Genomic DNA, 18,369 nt, shown 5'->3' with positions numbered 1-18,369 from the left:
TTATCCATTTCTTCTAGATTTTCTAGTTTATTTGCATGGAGGTGTTTATAGTATTCTCTGATGGTAGTTTGTATTTCTGTGGGGTTGGTGGTGATATCCCCTGTATCATTTTTTATTGCGTCTATTTGATTCTTTTGATCTTTGATGGTTTAAAGTCTGTTTTATCAGAGACTAGGATTGCAACCCCTGCCTTTTTTTGTCTTCCATTTGCTTGGTAGATCTTCCTCCATTGGTTTATTTTGAGCCTATGTGTGTCTCTGCACATGAGATGGGTCTCCTGAATACAGCACACTGATGGGTCTTGACTCTTTACCCAATTTGCCAATTTGCCAATCTGTGTCTTTTAATTGGAGCATTTAGCCCACTTACATTTAAGGTTAATATTGTTATGTGTGAATTTGATCCTGTCATTATGATGTTAGCTGGTTATTTTGCTCATTAGTTGATGCAATTTCTTCCTAGCATGCAGTTTCTTCCTCCTGGTCTTTACATTTTGGCATGTTTTTGCAGTGGCTGGTACCAGTTGTTCCTTTCCATGTTTAGTGCTTCCTTCAGGAGCTCTTGTAGGGCAGGCCTGGTGGTGACAAAATCTCTCAGCATTTGCTTGTCTGTAAACAATTTTATTTCTCCTTCACTTATGAAACTTAGTTTGGCTGGATATGAAATTCTGGGTTGAAAATTCTTTGCTTTAAGAGTGTTGAATAGTGGCCCCCACTTTCTTCTGGCTTGTAGAGTTTCTGCCAAGAGATCCACTGTTAGTCTGATGGGCTTCCCTTGGTGGGTAACCTGATCTTTCTGTCTGGCTGCCCTTAACATTTTTTCCTTCATTTCAGCTTTGGTGAATCTGACAATTATGTGTCTTGGAGTTGCTCTTCTTGAGGAGTATCTTTGTGACGTTCTCTGTATTTCCTGAATTTGAATGTTGGCCTGCCTTGCTAGGTTGGGGAAGTTCTCCTGGATAATATCCTGAAGAGAGTGTTCCAACTTGGTTCCATTTTCCCTGTCACTTTCAGGTACACCAATCAGATGTAGATTTGGTCTTTTCACATAGCCCCATATTTCTTGGAGGTTTTGTTCATTTCTTTTTACTTTTTTTTCCTCTAACCTTCTCGCTTCATTTCATTCATTTGTTCTTCAATCACTGATACCCTTTCTTCCAGTTGATCAAATCGGTTACTGAAGCTTGTGCATTCGTCACGTAGTTCTTGTGCCATGGTTTTCAGCTCCATCAGGTCATTTAAGGACTTCTCTACATTGGTTATTCTAGTTAGCTATTCGTCTAATCTTTTTTCAAGGTTTTTAGCTTCTTTGTGATGGATTCGAACTTCTTCCTTTAGCTCAGAGAAGTTTGATTGTCTGAAGCCTTCTTCTCTCAACTCATCAAAGTCATTCGCCATCCAGCTTTGTTCCATTGCTGGCGAGGAGCTGCATTCCTTTGCAGGAGGGGAGGCGCTCTGATTTTTAGAATTTTCAGCTTTTCTGCTCTGTTTTTTCCCCATCTTTGTGGTGCTATCTACCTTTGGTCTTTGATGATGGTGACGTACAGATGGGGTTTTGGTGTGGATGTCCTTTCTGTTTGTTACTTTTCCTTCTAACAGTCAGGACCTCAGCTGCAGGCCTGTTGGAGTTTGCTGGAGGTCCACTCCAGACCCTGTTTGCCTGGGTATCAGCAGCGGAGGCTGCAGAAGAGTGAATATTGCTGAACAGTAAATGCTGCTGCCTGATCATTCCTCTGAAAGCTTAATCTCAGAGGGGTACCCGGCCATGTGAGGTGTCAGTCTGCCGCTACTGGGGGTTGCCTCCCAGTTAGGCTAATCGGGGCTTAGGGACCCACTTGAGGAGGCAGTCTGTCCATTCTCAGATCTCAAACTCCGTGCTGGGAGAACCACTACTCTCTTCAAAGCTGTCAGACAGGGACATTTAAATCTGCAGGGGTTTCTGCTGCCTTTTGTTTGGCTATGCCCTTTCCCCAGAGGTGGAGTCTACAGAGGCAGGCAGGCCTCTTTGAGCTGTGGTGGGCTCCACCCAGTTTGAGCTTCCAGGACTCTTTGTTTACCTACTCAAGCCTCAGCAATGGCGGGTACCCCTCTCCCAGCCTTGCTGCCGCCTTGCAGTTAGATCTCAGACTGCTGTGCTAGCAATGAGGGAGGCTCCGTGGGCGTGGGACCCTCCGAGCCAGGCGCCGGATATAGTCTCCTGGTGTGCCGTTTGCTAAGACCCTTGGAAAAGCGCAGTATTAGGGAGGGAGTGACCTGATTTTCCAGGTGCTGTGTGTCACGGTTTCCCTTGGCTAGAAAAGGGAATTCCCTTACCCATTGTGCTTCCTGGGTGAGGCTATGCCTTGCCCTGCTTCGGCTCTCGCTCGGTGGGCTGCACCCACTGTCCCCCACCCACTGTCCGACACACCCCAGTGAGATGAACCTGGTACCTCAGTTGGAAATATAGAAATCAGCCATCTTCTGCATCACTCACTCTGGGACCTGTAGCCTGGAGCTGTTCCTATTCAGCCATCTTGGAACCACCCAACCCAAATTATTTATTAAAACATAAGACTTTTTAAAAGTATTTAAAGTGACCACCCATAAGCCTTCTTCTGATTTGTCATAAGAAATAATTTAAACTGAAATGGGCTATTCCTCTTTATACACACTACATTATTCTCATAAAAAATTAGATTTAGGACACTTCTGAGATCTTCTGTTAAAATGTAGATACCTCGGAATGTGTGGGGAGGTCATACAAAAATATTACAAGCTCCAATACCTGCACTTGCAGACAACATATAAACAATTAGCATCTTCATTCATATATCTAATGAATATTTACTGAGTAACTTCTAGCATACCAAGGACTGTTGCTAGGCCTTATAAAAACAAATTGAACAATATGGGCAGAATTCTTGTTTTTTTAAAATTTACATTCTAGTGAGAAGACAAATAAGCAATCAAGTCAATAAATAAGATGATTTAAGAAGACAGACTGTAAAATGAATCATTATTTAACATGCTACTAAGAAATGCATCCAGGCCAGGCGCGGTGGCTCAAGCCTGTAATCCCAGCACTTTGGGAGGCCGAGACGGGCGGATCACGAGGTCAGGAGATCGAGACTATCCTGGCTAACATGGTGAAACCCCGTCTCTACTAAAAAATACAAAAAACTAGCCAGGCGAGGTGGCGGGCACCTGTAGTCCCAGCTACTCGAGAGGCTGAGGCAGGAGAATGGCATAAACCCGGGAGGCAGAGCTTGCAGTGAGCTGAGATCCAGCCACAGCACTCCAGCCCAGGCAACAGAGCAAGAGTCTGTCTCAAAAAAAAAAAAAAAAAAAAAAAAGAAATGCATCCTGATTTCAGAGATGTTAAAATATAACTTACACATTGCTGGTGGGAAAGTAAATGGTATAGTCACTCTTCACAATAGTTTGGCAGTTTCTTACGAAAGAAAACCTGTATTACCATATGACCTTGAGATTTTTATCCCAGAGAAATGAAAAATTACATTCACAGAAAATTCTATACAAAGAACATTCATAAAAGCTTTATTTGTAATAGCCAAAAACTAGAATCAGCACAGAAGTCCTTCAACAAGTGAATGGTTAAATAAACTGTGGTACAGCTGTACTATTGAATACAACTCAGCAATAGCAAGGAACAAACTACTGATACAGGCAACAACTTGAATGAATCTCCAGGGAATTATACTAAGTGAAAAAAGCAAATCCCAAAAGGTTATATATTTAAAAGTATAATCCTATGTCTATAACATTTTTCAAATTAGAACTTTTTAAAAATGGAGGACAGATTAGTGGTTGCCAGGAGCTAGGAATGAGAGAGGGTGGGGAGGTGTATAGGAGAGTGGTGGATATAGTTACAAAAGAACAACACAAGAGATCATTGTAGTGATGGAACTGTTCAGATAGGAACAGATGAACCTACAGATAGGAAAAAATTGTATAGAATTTACCCACATACACATACACACACACATACAGAAGAATATACAGTAAAACTGGGGAAATCCTAATAAAATATATGAATTGTATTAATGTCAGTGTCCTGGTTGTGGTGTTATGCTATAGTTTTTCAAAATGTTACCACTGGGAGAAAGCGCAAAGAGTCTAAGGGATCTTTGTACGGTTTCTTACAACTGCATGTGAATCTATAATTATTTCTAATTAATTTTCAGTTTAAAAAATGTGTATCTCAGAATCTTTGAAATTTAGTAAGTACAATGAAGGAAACAAAGGGCAACATAAGAGATTGAGGGCAAGGGGGTTCCTTTAAGTAGGGTGGCAGGAAAGGGCTCCCAGATGTGCCACATGAGCTGGACCCTAAAGGATGAGAAAGATCCAGCCATGATGGCAGAGAGACCCCATGTATGTACAATGGCCTTAAGGTAAGAAAGGGCTTGAGTGCTGTAAGAACGAAACAGGCTGGCAAAGACGGAGTTGCTAATCTTTAGCAACTTCAGGAAGAAAGAGGTCTAGGAAGTGGTCAGAACTGCAGAAAGAGCCAAACCTTGGTAAGGAGTTGGGCTTTTATGCTAACAGCAAAGAGAAGAAAACCTTAGCAATCATTAGGCAAGAATAAGAAAAACAGTAAGAGGAAGACCGGGCATCTGGGGAGACTGGAGGAAAGCAACAGTGGCAAGAGATTGCAAACACACCTCAATTACTTCACCATTTTGCTTCGGACTAGCCTTGGCCAAACTAATGACATTGCTGCCCGTTCTGGCAAAAACACTAAACATTTCCAAGGGCCACAGTCAAACCATTAGCAACTGGAAAGGGATGACTGCAAAGTGGGGCTCCTTCACTGCCAGGACAGGCTCTAGAATTATGTGTGCTAAACTGTGAAAGCCTGTGTTTGTGTAAATTTTTTTGCTAAGAGAACCAAAACTTTCATCTGCGCATGTTCAATATCAAGTAGACAAAAGTGCTTTAAATGCTCAGTTTTGTGCTTGAGGTCACAGTTCTGCATTATGATTTGAAATCTGAGGCTAGGCATGGTGGTTCAGACCTGTAATTACAGCACTTTAGGGGGCTGAGGCGGGCAGATCACGTGAGGCCAGGAGTTCAAGACCAGCCTGACCAATATGATGAAACCCTGTCTCTACTAAAAACACAAAAATTAGCCAGGCATGGTGGCGTGCGCCTCTAATCTCAGCTACCCGGGAGGTTGAGGAAGGAGAATTGCTTAAACTTGGGAGGTGGAGGTTGCAGTGGGCTGAGATTGCACCACTGCACTCCAGCCTGTGTGACAGAGGGAGACTCTGTCTCAAAACAAACAAACAAAAAAGATCTGAAATATGAGATATATTATGGAAGTAAATGTTTTAAAATCACAATTTTTCTTTTCAAATCACAATATTTTTTCAAAGTAATAAGTGTTAAACACCTCAATGACTAACTTAAAGAATGTCTGATGAACTATTAAAACTAAAATTATACATTAAGATATAAAATTATAGATTATAAATTGCATAATTTAAAATTATACAATTGAGGGTTCATGACATTTCCTTATAACCACTTTTAACTCCCTTAATTACTGTGTCCTTCTTGTTAACAGCATCTCTCTCACAAGTTACTGCAGCAAGGTACATTTTTCTATATTAAACTATCAAAAAGGATAATCAATTCAGGTGAGATTCTGGCAAAATTATTTCACTCATGCATTGCTGTTACATTCTATAATATATTCATATTTGTTTTCACATTAAATTAATATCATCAAATACTTATCAAGTAAAACTGATGCTCTAGACACCCCCTTGGGCGCCATCTGGTACCAGTACACTAGCAGAGAAGGCATTTAACTGTGAGGCATTAGAAGTATTAAAATAATTAATATGGGCCAAGCGTGGTGGCTCACGCCTGTAATCCCAGCACTTTGGGAGTCCAAGGCGGGTGGATCATCAGGTCAGAAGATCGAGACCATCCTGACTAATACAGTGAAACCCCGTCTCTATTAAAAATACAAAAAATTAGCTGGGCATGGTGGCACATGCCTGTAGTCCCAGCTACTTGGGAGGCTAAGGCAGGAGAATCACGTGAACCCAGGAGGCAGAGGTTGCAGTGAGCCGAGATCATGCCACTGCACTCCAGCCTGGGCGACAGAGCAAGACTCCATCTAAAAATAAAAATAAAAATAAAATAAAATAATTAATATGGAATATTGATTATGACATAAAATACTGTAGGTCTGACACCATTTAAGGAGCTGGAAAACTGTGTTTACCCTTTGATTCGGTAATCTCACATTCAGGAGTGAGGGCAAATTTGAGACAAATAACAGAAGAACAGATGATTTCATGATGTTGCTATTGTCACTGTCACCATCATCATTGTCATTTACTAATGCCTACTATGTATCAGGCATAATTTGGTGTTATTGACTTTGAGCCAGGATCTCACTGTATCACCCAAACAGAGTGCCCTGGAGTGCAGTGGCAATCACTGCAGCCTCGAACTCCTGGGCTTAAACAATCCTCTCACTGCAGCCTACCAAGTAGCACGGACTATAGGTCCATACCACCATGTTCAGCTAATTTTGCATTATTTGTAGAGATGAGGTCTTAGCATATTGCCCAAGCTGGTCTTGAACTTCTGGCCTCAAGCAATCCCCCTGCCTCAGCCTTCCAAAGTGTTGAGATTACAGGCGTGAGCCATCACACCTCTAATGATAACAGCTTGTAACAGTCTGCTAGTTATCTATAATATCTCAATATCCATCCTGAGCTTTTATAAAAGATGACATTTGGGCACTTCATTCATCTAGTCTGTATCTTTTCCATTTCTCAAGAACAGAAACACAAATTCTCACTAACATGTGAAACTCTGGTCCACCACAAACCTCCTTAGAACTTCCTGAGGTACAAGTATAGAAGTCTACTACATGCACCTTTGATTGACTATTATTAAACTTCACTGGAATGGGGAGTGTGTGCATATGTCTTCTTAATGTCCTAAAACAAAATAGGTAGGAAATAATACAATTAAGTCTACAATTAAGGGACATTTACAGAAAAACAAAATAATATCCAAATCACAGAAGAAATAGATTACCTTCATTAGAAGAGAATTATTCCAAGATTTTACAAGTTCAACAGCTCTTAAGTCTTGCCAACTTATAAAGTTGTGAAAATGATTTCCTGTTTTCCTAGAAAGAATAAAACAGTATTTTGAGACCCAGTATAAATCAGAGACTATGTTAAAGATGTGCCATAAGAGAAAACAAAATTAGAGGCCATACTGTAATTGCAAAGTATAATTTAGTTAGATGTGCCTTTCTGAATGATTTCTTCTGGATTTTATAAGTTGAACCAACACTGCACAATTATGTGACATATAGTATGAAATGTATATACTTCCAAAACCAAAACTAAGGAAAAGGCCTTTGAAGACCTGCTCTTTAAAGACACTTTAAAGGCAAATTTTTAAAAAGCCAATGCTATTCCCCTTTATTGCACTTATCCTGATACACATAATCCAATAAAAACCTCTGACCTGTGGAAGAGCTGAAATATTGCCTGAGCCTAGTTCTACACCGGTTAACTTTAGGATTGGCTTAGCCACTGGCAACCTAACATGCTTACCAAAATCTCTCCAATAAATAGAAATTCAACAAAACTTGGGTCGATACTACAATAAAAGTACAGAGCTAAGAAATACAGAAGTAAAAAAAAAAAAATCATTTTTCCTTTGAGGCTCCTGCAAATCAACCACTGGCATCTACTAATCAACATCCAAGTCAAGCTTGCTTTCTACCCCAACTCCAGGCCTCCCCGTGTGACTTGAACCATGTTCAATTACTAAGACTCATTCTCTCTACTCTACTTAAGCATTCCACACCCATGGTTATATCCTCACCTTTACATGTTCTACCACTGAAAATCTAATGTTCCAATATTAGTCAGCACATAGGAATAAAAGTTTTCAGTTTTCTCAATCTTACTCCTTAAACACCTGGCCTTCCAACTCACTGCAACCTTTAATCCCTCAAACATTCCCTTTTCTTCCGACCAACCACTTCTAACTTTGGTTACTTTCCCAGATCCCACGGTCTATTACTTTAACTAACAGCTTGTCACTGTACTCTCTAATACTTAACTTAAAAAAAAAAATTGTGGCCGGGCGCGGTGGCTCAAGCCTGTAATCCCAGCACTTTGGGAGGCCAAGACGCGCGGATCACGAGGTCAGGAGATCGAGACCATCCTGGCTAACATGGTGAAACCTCGTCTCTACTAAAAAATACAAAAAACTAGCCAGGCGAGGTGGCGGGCGCCTGTAGTCCCAGCTACTCCAGAGGCTGAGGCAGGAGAATGGCGTGAACTTGGGAGGCGGAGCTTGCAGTGAGCTGAGATCCGGCCACTACACTCCAGCCTGGGTGACAGCGAGACTCCGTCTCAAAAAAAAAAAAAAAATTGTGGCAAAATATACATAATATGAGATTTACCATTTTACCTATTTTATGCGTACAATTCAGTGGCAGTAAGTACATTCACAACGTTGTGCAACCATCACCACTGTTTCTAAAACTCTCATCACCCCAAAGAGAAGCTCTGTAACAATTAGGAAATCATTCCTCATTCCTTCCTCACCCCATCCCTTATAGCCCCTATTCTATTTTCAGTCTCTCTACATTTGCCTATTCCAGGTAGATCATATATAAGTAGAATTATACAATATTTGTTCTTTTATATTTGGCTTACTTCACTTAGTGCAATGTTTTCTAGATTGGTCCATGTTGTAGCATGTATCAGAACTTTATTCCATTTTATGGCTGAACAATATTTCACTGTATTTATATACTACATATTGTTTATGACTTCATCTGTTGGTACACACTTGGGTTGTTTCTACCCTTTGGCTATCGTGATTACTGCTGCTTTAATATTGGTGTGAAGTATCTGTTTGAGTCTTTGTTTTCAATTTTTTTTAGGTATATACCTAGGAGTGGAACTGCTGGGTCATATAGTAATTCTATGTTTAACTTTTTGAGGAACTGGCAAACTGTTTTCCACAGTCATTGCACAATTTTACATTTCTACCAACAATGTATGAAGGTTCCAATTTTTCCAAATCCTCACCAGCACTTATCTTCCTTTTTTAGAAATTATCACCATTCTAGTGGGTGTGAAGTGGTATCTCATTATGGTTTTAACTTGCAATTCCCTAATTACTAATGACATTGAGCACCTTTGTGTGTGCTTACTGACCATCTGTATATTACTCAAGTCCTTTGTCCATTTATTAACTGAGTTGATGTTTTCTTATTGTTGAATTGTAGGAATTATTTACATATTCTAGATATTAATCCCTTACTAGGGATTAGGGATTAATATGTTACATGCTTCGAGGTTACAGTTTGCAAATATTTTCTCCCATTCCATGAGTTGTCTTTTCACTCTGTTGATAGGGTCCTGTTTTTTACCTTTATTAATGGAAATTGCAACGTTTACCTAGATCATGAGAATGTTACTTCTCTTCCCTTTAGAAATCCAAATGGTCACCATTATCAAGAGTACAAATCAGAGGAGTGATTTCCTATTGTTTTAGTCCTCCATCTTGGATGAAATTACAAACCAAACCTACCAAGACACACACCTTCCATGTTACATGCTGCAGGTGGTTTTCTGAAGTCTAACTGCACATTAGATATCAATGACTAAAGTTTTTCAGACATATTTTTAAAATGCAAATTGCACATTATACCAAATTAATTTTAACATAGCTTACTTATTATTTATAATTAAATTTAGGGTAATTTTTCTACTTTGGAGAGTTCTAATAGTTAAGAAAACTGAAAAATTAATCATCAAAAACAGATGAAAAAATAAATGTCCTTTGATATATAAAGTCCAATTTATCTATTTTTTATTTCGTTAACTGTGCTTTCGATGTCATTTAAGGAATCACTGCCAAATCCAAAGTCATGATGATGATTTTCTCCTGTTTTTTTCTAAGAGTTTTTAGTTTAGAGTTAAAGCTTTTACATTTAGGTCTTTGATGCATTTTGGGGTTCATTTTTGTAAATAGTATTAGGTAAGGGTCCAATTTAATTCTTATGCATGTGAATGTTCAGTTCTCCCAGCACCATTTGTTGAAAAAACTATTCTTTTTCCACTTGCTGGTTTTAGCACTTTTGTCAAAGATCAGATTGTGTTTGATAAAGATAAAATCTACTGATATATAATTCTTCAGACCCATTCTACAATAATACATACTTACACACTTAAATCTGATGTTCAATCACTGGTTTCAGCAAATATTTATAAGGCAATTTGTACCAGGAGTTGGATGCACAGCTATGAACAGACACACATAGCACTTTTGCTCTTATGACTGTACTTTCTAGCAGGGAATTTAAACAAATAATCAAATACTCAGTTGCTCACTTACAGCCGGAATACGCCGTATAAAGGATAAATAGAGGTGCCATGAGAGTATTCAACAGATGGCCCCTGTGTGGTGGTCAGGGAAGGCTTGAGAAATGACAATGGATCTTAGCTCTGAAGGATGAGAAGGAATCAGAAGAATGAACATTCCCAACAAAATGTGCTATATGTTCAAAGGTCCTAGAGCAAGATGAAGCATGTCTTAGAAGAACTGAAAGGCTAGTGTGACTGAAGAACAATGAGGGGGAGAGAGAAAATCACAAGATGAAAGTGGCCTCATTAACTTATAACATGGAACCAGACAATCTAGAATACTGATTTTCAAGTAACAGCATATATTCTAATACTCACTCAGCATTGACTTGGGTTTATCTCTATCAACAATACAAGGAAAAATGAAGGAAAAGTGTAAATGACAATATTGTAAATTAATTGTCTTAAACCCTTCTAACACTTTACACCATTCTGTGGCTCTTAATATATTTTATGTCATAAGTAGTTGGTATGACTCATTAATGTAAGTATCAAATACTACAATAAAAATCTATTTTGTGCAATGGGAATATAGAGTAATTTGTGTACCTACATAATGAGATTGTAAATTAGGGTTGGTATTCTTAGTCATCTGTATATGCAGTGCAGCCCCCAGCACGGTGCATTACTCCCTGTGAGCCCTCAAACAGTTAAGAGTGACTCCCGGTTCCCGTGACTCACAGTTTTTGTTGCTAATTGGCACACACCCTGATCTGAAGTTAGCTGGCAGAAATCTCCCTCGACAGACACAGTGACTAAAGAAACAAAACAGCTGGCAATTCTTTTTTTTTAGAACAAAAGGAATTTAAAAAAACCAAAATGGAAGCGATATCAGTTAGAGTTATTTTAGAAAGCAGGCTAAACACACCACTTTTGGAATATATTGGAAAAAAAGCTTAACCTGAAGAACATGAAGAAAGTTCAAAGACTGAAAAAAGTTAGTAAGTTTCCTGGTCCCTAAAGGAGGGATGGGGGAGAGACAAGGAGAAAAACAGAAACAAAGTTCAAAGTTTTAGACCTCCTGACAGCAACTGTGAGGAAAATAATGTTTCTACGGCCATGAGGACAGAAATGCACCATAGATGCAGGAGGAAAAAAACAACAAGCTGGGAGGAGGAGCTGCTGGCCAGGATTGGAACGAACAATAGGTTTTTCCACAGCGTCTAGTCTGTCTCCCCTTTTCTCTCACAAATGAACAAGAAGTGCTTCTGGCTGGCCCTGAGTTGTGCCCATCTGTGTTGTGTCCCCGCTGTTTGCTAGGGCTCTTGTGGAATCTGTCAGCATCATACACCACATTGGCTCCCTGGGGCCCAATGAGCAGAATAGGCTCCATTATTTTAACATAAAAGAAGCACAAAGCCTTTCAGTTATTTTTCAAAAAATATTCACTATTGCAGTTTCCACAAGCAAAGAATGTTACCAAAACTCATGAAAGAATACAAACATTTCAAAAAAGGAAAAAGGACAGCCAAGATAAAAAAACTCACAGTGAATTGTTTTAGGCAGAAGACGTATCCTTCTAAAACAACAACACCACCAGTAAGGAAAGTGAACTGTCTTGAAATCTAACTTTTCTATACCTTCTAACAGTGATGTATAGTCCTAGCATCAGACAAAAACTTTGCTTCCTAATATTCTGACCTTCCTGTCATGAGTGATATGGTAGCCAGGTCCTGATGAAAGCAATCACTGGGGCCAATGGCCAAGTAAATGTGACACATCCAATCAGTTCTTTCCCTGAGAACATTCTTCCCTCCACTTTCATCCATCCACTTCCCAGATTAGCATCGGTCCTGCTTTGCTGGCTTTTTCTTCCCTGACTCACTTTAAATTTGGTGGGGGGAACCCACAGTCCAAATCCTTAGCTTGCTTTTCTTTTCTTCACATAATCTCTACCAGAGAACACATTATTTTTTGAGACTTCATCTACACCAATGGTTCCAAACTGGGGGTGTCCCCAGGGGACATTTAGCAATGTTTTGAGACATTTGTGGTTGGTACAAATGGTGGTGAGGTGGGCTGGGGTGCTACTGACATCTAGTGGGTAGAGGCCAGGGATGCTGCTAAACATCTGCAACACCACAGGACAGTCCCCACCACAATGAATTATTTAGCTCAAAATGTCAACAGTGTCACTAAGATTAGATACGTTATGTGTACAGGTAAGTTGAATTCATTCATCCCTTCATCTGACAATATACTACTATTTAAGATTTATTTAAGATTTGCCATAACCAAGGATAGTGCCGGGGGGTGGAGTAGGCACAGAAGAACTGCAGATGTAGGCATCAATCTGAGATGCATTATGCCGTGAAAAAAAAGAGTACCGGGCCGAGCATGGTGGGTCACGCCTGTAATCCCAGCACTTTGGGACACCAAGGCAGGCAGATCACTTGAGGCTCAGAGTTCAAGAGCAGCCTAGGCAACGTGGTGAGACTCCATTTCTATAAAAATTTTAAAACTTAGCCAGCCATAGTGTGGTACACACCTACAGTCCTAGCTACTTGGGAGGCTGACGTGGGAGGATCCCTTGATCCCAGGAGTTCGAAGCTGCAGTGAGCTATGATCATGCCACTGTACTCCAGCCTGGGTAGCAAAGTGAAGACCTCGTCCCCCAAAAATGAAAATAAAAAGAAACTATCTGATGGAGATGTGCTATGCCTCAGTCCAAATTAAACCAATGTTCTAATCACCTCTGAGATATCTCCACATTTACTGTCCAAAACCAAACATTTTATCATTTCTCCTTCTACCTACTCTACTACCCAACCCATTCCTCCTTATATTCTCTGATTTCTATCAAACGGCCCAAACATCAGGGCCAGCAGTATTGGTAAATTCAAATTTCTTCTTCTTGCCTAATACTGAATTAGAAGCCAAGTCCTTGTGAATTCACCCTGATTATATTGTTCAGATTCATCTTTTCTCCCTCTGCTCACTTTTCTTTCCCACTGCCCAAACTCAAGATGTCCTTTGGAGCCTAATGCTTTAACAAAGACACATTTTACAGTGGTGTGTGTGGGTACGTGGTGGGGGTGTTTAGAAGAAGGGAATGTGGGTGTGTGTTTAAACCAAGAAACAGAGAAATACATGCTAGCTGGGGGAGGTGGCTGAGGTGGGAGAATTGCTTGACCCCAGGAATTGGAGACCAGCTTGGCAATATGGTGAAACCCTGTCTCTACAAAAAAACAAAAAAATTAGCTAGGCATAGTGGAGCGCACTTGTAGTCCCAGCTACTCGGGAGGCTAAGTAAGGCAAGAGGATCACCTGAGCCTGGGAAGTTGAGGCTGTAGTGAGCTGTAATCATGCCACTACACTCCAGCCTGGGGGACAGAATAAGACTCTGTCTTAGGAAAAAATAAAAAGAAAGAAACATGTCGAAGGCAATATGGGGATAGTGTAAAGAACACATGCTTCTGAGTCAAAAATACAATTTAGAATCTTGGCTCTATTTGCTCACTGAGCAACCCTGAACAACTTATTTCTCTGTAAAAACAGGTATGATGTCTAAACTATAAGTTTGTTGTAAGGATAATGGAACTTGGGACTGTCACAGGTGTTTACTATATAGTAGCTATTATGATATTATAACAGTGTTTAGTGTATATATGTCTCATATGCCATAGACAAATATTAAGTTTAGAGTAGACTGAAAATATAAACCATAAGCACAGTACTATGTTTCTGAAATTTGTGAGCTTCCTCTGACTCTTTAGGTATAAGTTAATGTTTTAGATCTTCAATCTAGGCTTGTTTGAAAGCTAACTTACCCGAAAGAAAGAAATGGATAATTTTAATGACAGTAAATCTTTTTGTGGTTATTATTTTATATAAGTCAAGCTCAAATGACATGCAGCAAGCATATAAGCCAGAAAGCAGGCCTATTTCATCCCTCTTAACCAAACAAAACTATTCTCAATTCACAAAGTTAAAACTCCCCAGAGATTTCATAACAGTGTACTCACTGTGGCATGAACCCAGCAGTAGGGTGCTTATCACGAAATGTACTTACTTGTTCCACGTAATAAAAGTTCCTCTCTGTGTTGAAATGCCAAGACCAACAATGTGATTCATCTGTATTCCTGCAGCTAAAAGTAAAGATGGATAAAATACATGTTTTAAAGCCAGTGATATTTTTCTTTACAATATTATAATATGGAAAAAAAATCCAATGTAATCTTTAAGAAAAATACCTGGGTTTAGCATTCTAACAAAACAACTGAAATTAATAAATAAAGCATTACTAAGATGATTCTGCAGAATTTTTTTTTTTACTTGAAGAAAACAAAGGTTGTTTCTTGTTTTTTGTTTTGAGACAAAGTGTCACTCTGTTGCCCAGGCTGGAGTGCAGCGGCGCAATATTGGCTCACTGCAACCTCTGCCTCCTGGGTTCAAGCAATTCTCATGCCTCAGCCTCCCAAGTAGCTGGGATTACAGGCGTGCACCACCACGCCTGGCTAATTTTTTGTATTTTTAGTAGAGATGGGGTTTCACCATGTTGGCCAGCCTGGTCTCAAACTCCTGACCCTGGGTGATCCACCCACCTTGGCCTCTCAAACTGCTGGGATTACAGGTGTGAGCCACTGTGCCTGGCCTTAAAGGTTGTTTCTTAATAATAAACTAGCTTTTTTTGTTTTAGGTGTTGGGAAAAAAACAAATACTATGCAAAGTATGTCAGATTTATTTTTTCTTGGTAATAATAAGATTGGATCTTAATGTAAGCAATGGTCAATCACAATAGAAGCTGGTTAATGACAATAAAGGAAAACTCTCAAGGAAAGTAGTATAATTACTGAAGCTGAGACCTTATTTTCAACAAAACTGATGCCAGGATGCAAATAAAAATATTGACTTTTTGGTCCAAACTTCTTAAAATATAGCAACTCGAGTATTTTTTGTGATATTCTTTAAAAGTCTATTTATCCCACTGGGAAAATCTGGGACAACTTCAATTTGAGCACTGAGGAAAACACATCAACCCCCATATAGTATTCTAAAGTTATTCAACCTGAATCTAACTGGGAGGAAACAATCAGACAACCTCAAAACGAGAGACACTCTACTAAACTGGCTTGTACTTTTGAAAACTGTCATAAGAATGTGCTCTAGATGAAAGGAGCCTAAGCCGACTGACAGCTAAATGCAGTGCCCCCTCTTTGGCTGGGTTCTAGATTGAAAAAATAAGTTTTTTTGTTTTTTGTTTTCACTAAGACAAGAGAGAATATTGAAGACAGAGTATTAGAAAACAATACTGTGTTAATGTTATACTTCCTGAGTGTGATAATTGCATTGTGGTTATAGGAGAAAATACTCCTTTCCTATGGTTCAGAAAGAGAAAAGTTTGCAGAAAATGGTAAACATTACCAAATAATGTTTGAATCTACGAGAAAGATATATAAGAGTTTACAGTACTATTCTCGCAACTTTTGTATAGACTTTGAAATATTTCAAACCAAAAAGATGAGAAGAAGCAATTCAGCCAGAAAAATGAAGTAGAAAATCGTTTAGAATTTACATTTGCAAGTAATCTTTGCCATGTTCTCAAGCAAGGTTGCCATTTCAATGTTCTGAGATGTTTTCAATGTTTAAGAATGTTTCTAACATTCTTAAAGAACTAAGACTTAGACAATAGCTTTGGCCAGGAGAGCACTTTATGTCAAGTGACCAGAAAAAAACAAAAACTTATTTTACAATAAAAATAACTCAGTTGTAAACTCATGAGAGTAGAAACTATACACTGTAACTTTTGTTTATAATCCTCTAGTATTTTGTGCCTAACAGGAAATCAGAACAGCACTAGCTATAACCTGGAATGAGGAAATGGTGAGCATTTACATTACAGCTGAAAAGAGACAAACCAGAGGACACAGCAGATGTTACTTTTCCCTGACAAAGGAGTTCACTATGAATTACAAATTTCCCTTGAAAAATACTGGGAAACTAATCCCCATAAAATACTACATATATATATATACACACACACATACATATATAAATTAGGAACACCACAACTACAGAAGCCTGAGGAAAACTCTTATTACAAAAAAAAATAAAGATTATTGTTATTTTTATAAATTCAATTACCTTTGACTGCTTCTTTTATTACGGCAACAAACTGAATCCAAAGAACATCAGGATCAATTTCTACCCAGCCAATTTGAGGATAAAGATTTTCTACCTATTGAGGAAAAGAAGATTTAGTGAAAACAGCATTAGATCAAGTCAATAGTATGGGTATTTGAGTCTCAAAACTACTGGTTAAAATAATTAATATGATTTTATTATCTAATTAATTTTTATTAAAATTGAAAAAAACACATATATGAAATAACAAAGGACTATATGCCAACATCAAAATAGCAGTAACTCATGAGATCACAGAAGATTTTAGCTTTGTTTATCTCTACTTTTATTTTCTAAGTTTTCTACAAGGTATGTTTTTAAAATAAGAAAAAATGCTTTTAAAAACTAAAAATAGGCCGGGCGCGGTGGCTCAAGCCTGTAATCCCAGCACTTTGGGAGGCCGAGACGGGTGGATCACGAGGTCAGGAGATCGAGACCATCCTGGCTAACACGGTGAAACCCTGTCTCTACTACAAAATACAAAAAACTAGCCAGGCGAGGTGGCGGGCGCCTGTAGTCCCAGCTACTCTGGAGGCTGAGGCAGGAGAATGGCGTAAACCCGGGAGGCGGAGCTTGCAGTGAGCTGAGATCCAGCCACTGCATTCCAGCCTGGGCGACAGAGCGAGACTCCGTCTCAAAAAAAAAAAAAAACTAAAAATAAATTTTTAGAAAAGTGAATTCCAGTTCAGACCATGATAGAGTAAGCACACTCCACCCTGTCTCTTCCACTAAATACAAATATAACACGTGGACAGAATCCATGGAGCAGCTATTGTGGACTCTTAAAAAGTATATTGCAGCAGGTGGACTGCAGGAAGTAGATAAGAATTCAGGTACCATGGAACTGCTGGTGAGTTTCCCATTTTTCTTCTGAAATCCCCTGGCTTAGACTCAAGACATCCTGAAAACCAGAACTGGGAACTAGGGCACAGAGGAAGCGCCAGAAGCAGCTCTACTGTTTTGGCTCAAAGAATGAGAACGTGAACTCCTAGCACTCAGAGGAAATGGGAGAGATCTCCCATTTTTCTTTTTTCCCTTGTCTCCATACTTTTGTACCCACACAAACCTGCAGCAGTGGCAGCAGCAGTTAATTAGTGGTATCAGTGCGTCTCAACAGGTACCTAAAATCCTGAGGAAGGTGAAACTTCCTCTCCAATCAGATGAGCGGTGATCCAAGAGGGTGTGGTCAACCTTATGGCTTTTTTCTCTGTGTGTTTCCGCAGCCTAACCCCAGACGCACCCAGTCGAATGGGGTATGAAAAGCCCCAGCTTTTTGGCCAGGAACCACAAGGGGAGGTTCAGAGAATCAAAAAGTACCAAGGCCGTCTCAGAAATGGAGGAGCTTGGAAAAGATACCACAGAAAGCTGTGTATGAACTCTTAGGCTCACCCCAAAGCTGCACTCGTATGGATGTAATCCTAAACATTATACCAAAGATATTAAGAACACAACTAAAGGACAGACCACTGCCCAGGTCCCAGGCTAACTACTAGGTTGCACACACACACGGCAGATCCAAATAGTACTGCCAAGATTTGAAAACAAATCTGACATGGAAACTGCAGTCCACAGAAGACTTAATTTGTAGCCTGAACCCAACTGCAATAAATATCTGCCAGAAGAAAAACAACAAAATTCCTCATAGGATTTATAAAACCCCCAGGGTCTTTTAACATAATATTCAAAATTTCTGAATACAATCCAAAACCACAAGGTATATGAAGAACCTGAAAAATCTAACTCATATTGGAAAAGATAATCAAGAAATGCCAATGCCAAGATGACACAGATATCTGATAAACAATCTAAAGCAGCTA

At 39.3% G+C, this 18,369-nt stretch overlaps 1 protein-coding gene across 1 annotated transcript in view; it reads right to left on the bottom strand.

Moving 5' to 3' along the window:
* GK5 (glycerol kinase 5 (putative)) overlaps positions 1-18,369 on the bottom strand; it is a 65,762-nt gene that overhangs the window by 38,432 nt on the left and 8,961 nt on the right. The window contains exons 2-4 of the mRNA XM_011958218.1: positions 16,514-16,607; positions 14,442-14,517; positions 7,065-7,158 (exon numbers count right to left, since the gene is read on the bottom strand). Of these exons, the coding sequence (XP_011813608.1) occupies positions 7,065-7,158; positions 14,442-14,517; positions 16,514-16,607 (264 nt within the window). The remainder of the gene's footprint in view (positions 1-7,064; positions 7,159-14,441; positions 14,518-16,513; positions 16,608-18,369) is intronic.

The sequence above is a fragment of the Colobus angolensis genome, unplaced genomic scaffold, assembly GCF_000951035.1.
Source record: "Colobus angolensis palliatus isolate OR3802 unplaced genomic scaffold, Cang.pa_1.0 Scaffold46, whole genome shotgun sequence".
Taxonomy (NCBI): Eukaryota; Metazoa; Chordata; class Mammalia; order Primates; family Cercopithecidae; genus Colobus; species Colobus angolensis.
Note: the sequence above shows the minus strand (reverse complement) of the source record. Positions and strands in the feature narration are given on the sequence as shown.